Source organism: Mytilus californianus, unplaced genomic scaffold, assembly GCF_021869535.1.
Source record: "Mytilus californianus isolate M0D057914Y unplaced genomic scaffold, xbMytCali1.0.p SCAF_4, whole genome shotgun sequence".
NCBI classification, from domain to species: Eukaryota; Metazoa; Mollusca; class Bivalvia; order Mytilida; family Mytilidae; genus Mytilus; species Mytilus californianus.
The window spans coordinates 105,635,104-105,637,867 of NW_026262690.1; the positions used below are offsets into that span (position 1 = coordinate 105,635,104).

Below are 2,764 nucleotides of genomic sequence, written 5' to 3' on the forward strand. Positions count from 1 at the left end.
ATTTTATCGAGGTGTTAAAGTTGTAAAACCCTTGTGTCCGAACCATAAAAGGTAAATTCTGCATAAACCAGGTGCGACACTTGAAATGTTTAACTATCACATTCAATTTATTGATAAGCGATGAGTAAACTGGTAGATTAACAAGATATTAAGAAAAAAGCTATTTACAACAATTAAAATAAACTTTGTAACAATTAAAATCTATAATTCTACTTATGAAAAATAATTCATTAAAGAATAAGTAAATTCACCTTACTCAAACCAAATATTTAATTAGAATTTTTTGTCCACAGAAAATATACAATTCAAAGAATTTGAAGCGTTTTAGTACTTTTTGAGAAAACATTTTTTTGCATTGGTTAAACAAAAAAATACTTTACCTGAACAAAGATTGGTCGCGAGACATTGTTAATATTTTTCCACTAAAATAAATGATGGACATTTTCGAGTGATAAGAACCGATATTGAGTTCAATAAGTGGGAGGGGCTTATAACGTTCCTCTATAACAGTTGACACTTATCAACTAATTTGCATAAGTGGGCGTTGTGGAAGTTTGACTAGAACCAGGTATATTTACCCAGGGTCAATTCAGTTTACAGATATAACCAAGAGTGTTTTACAACTATTTGTTGGTAATTATGTACGAGAAACAAAGTTTGGATTGCCCGCAGTCGGGAGACTATTTGACAATGTTGTCAACTAAGTCTCCGTACGATCCCAGCTGCAGTAGCGGATACACTATGACATCAATGCCGAATATGAACAGTTATGGGACTATGTCTATGGGATCTATGGCTATGAGCAATATGAACTATTCTCCTCCGAACATGGGAGGTATGCCACCACAAGCAATGTCCAGTATGGGCATGGGTATGCACGCAGCATCCATGCCACCGGGTATGAATTCTATGAATTCAATAGCTTCAGTGAATGGAATGGGAAGTCTACCACCAATGAACGGCATGTCGAGCCCTATGAGGATGGAATCGTTTAACAGGGCCCAGGCTATAAACAGGGCACGAGACAAAACGTATCGTAGAAGTTATACACATGCAAAGCCGCCATATTCTTACATATCACTTATCACTATGGCTATTCAACAGTCACCGAACAAAATGTGCACGCTTAGTGAAATATACCAGTTTATCATGGACTTATTTCCGTTCTATCGCCAGAACCAACAAAGATGGCAAAATTCTATAAGACATAGTTTATCTTTTAATGACTGTTTTGTCAAAGTTCCGAGAACACCAGACCGTCCTGGAAAAGGCAGCTATTGGGCTCTTCATCCCGATTCAGGTAATATGTTCGAAAATGGATGTTACCTTCGACGCCAGAAACGCTTTAAATGTGTAAAGAAAGAAATGATGAGGCAGTCATGTTCAGGAGACGACGATGATAGTTGTAAGTCGCCCGACAGTAGAGATGGATGTTCCCCATCGCCGCCACCACCACCACCACAAAATCATGTGCCGTCAGGACATGAGATTCCGGAAACAAAACCGGAACCAATGAGTAATGAACACAGTGCGCCAACACCCGTCCAGCAACATGAACGCCATGATATGACGCCGAACATTCGACATATGCAGCATGATATAGTTTCGCAGGGGTACAATCCCGCCGGACACTTAAATCATCCTCACTCATTTAACCATCCGTTCTCTATAAATAGTTTAATCACAGACAGTGCCAAAATGGACATGAAAATGTATGAAATGCAGGGATACGGAGGTTATAATCCTCATATGGCGCTACCGCCAATGTCTAAAGACTTATCACATATGCCAGGACCGGACAATAATGGCTATTACAAGACATACGCACCTCACAGTGTGGGTAGTTTATAGAGAATTACATTCATTTTTATAGCTGTAAACCAAAGATTTATCAACAATTTGTGTTCTGCGTTAGCGATGTGTGCTTCGTGTTTTTTCTTGAACATAGCGAGCCGCCGGTGAACAAAAGTTTGTATATTTTTGCTTTTTGTCCTTTAAGAAGTAGAGGAACTATTCAAAGAAGAAAGAGATAGAGTGCTTTTTTCTCTTAACTATAAATTACTATTTCATGGAAAAGTGATATTTTTATTAATGTAGAAAATGATATTATTTATTGAACATTGACACAGAATATCGTTTCGTAAGTTATTTTGTAAAATTATTAAATGTAGAAAAAGATATTTTCATGTAGATGTTGAAATATATTATTGAAACTTGATTACTATTTATTTATTTGAAGCACACATATAAATATAACAAGTTGGGAAGATATGGAAATATTTCTTAAAGAATACATATGAAAAATTTCAACTGGTAGATATGAAAAATAAATAACTATTCAATTTGAAATTATATTTCGTAGTTAATTTATAAAACATTTGAAAGGATATTATCATTGGGTTTTTGTATATGTTAACTTCCTGTTTACAACTTATTTCAAATTTTAAAATTTTTTAGAAATATTTCAATTTCTTTCCAACGGAAAACTTTCACAGAATGGCGCCACTTTGTGTGAATCCAAGCTATGTCCAAGGCCTATCTATCCACGCTACGATTTGTCATGTACCCGTCCGTAATATCAGTTACTGGCGACTAGCGGGATATCGTTGCTACGCACACTAAGACGTTTGATATTTTATCTCCGTTAGAAGGAGATAGGAGTTTTGTCATTAATTCACGTACCTGCCACTTGTTTTAAATTTAATCATTTTGTTGTTAAAAAACGGGAAAATATTTTCATCTTATTCAACATCTTCCACTTAAC

The 2,764-nt window shown here is 35.7% G+C and overlaps 1 protein-coding gene across 1 annotated transcript; it reads left to right on the forward strand.

The window, feature by feature from the left end:
• Positions 1 to 594: 594 nt before the first annotated feature.
• Positions 595 to 2,218, forward strand: LOC127738991 (hepatocyte nuclear factor 3-beta-like). Its single transcript, XM_052250507.1, has one exon. It carries the CDS (start codon positions 640 to 642, stop codon positions 1,849 to 1,851), a length of 1,212 nt encoding a protein of 403 aa, XP_052106467.1. The 5' UTR covers positions 595 to 639; the 3' UTR covers positions 1,852 to 2,218.
• The last annotated feature ends 546 nt before the right edge of the window (positions 2,219 to 2,764 follow it).

Coding starts and splice junctions, on each gene's coding strand:
- LOC127738991 (XM_052250507.1), top strand. CDS start 640: ATGTACGAGAAACAAAGTTTGGATTGCCCGCAGTCGGGAGACTATTTG.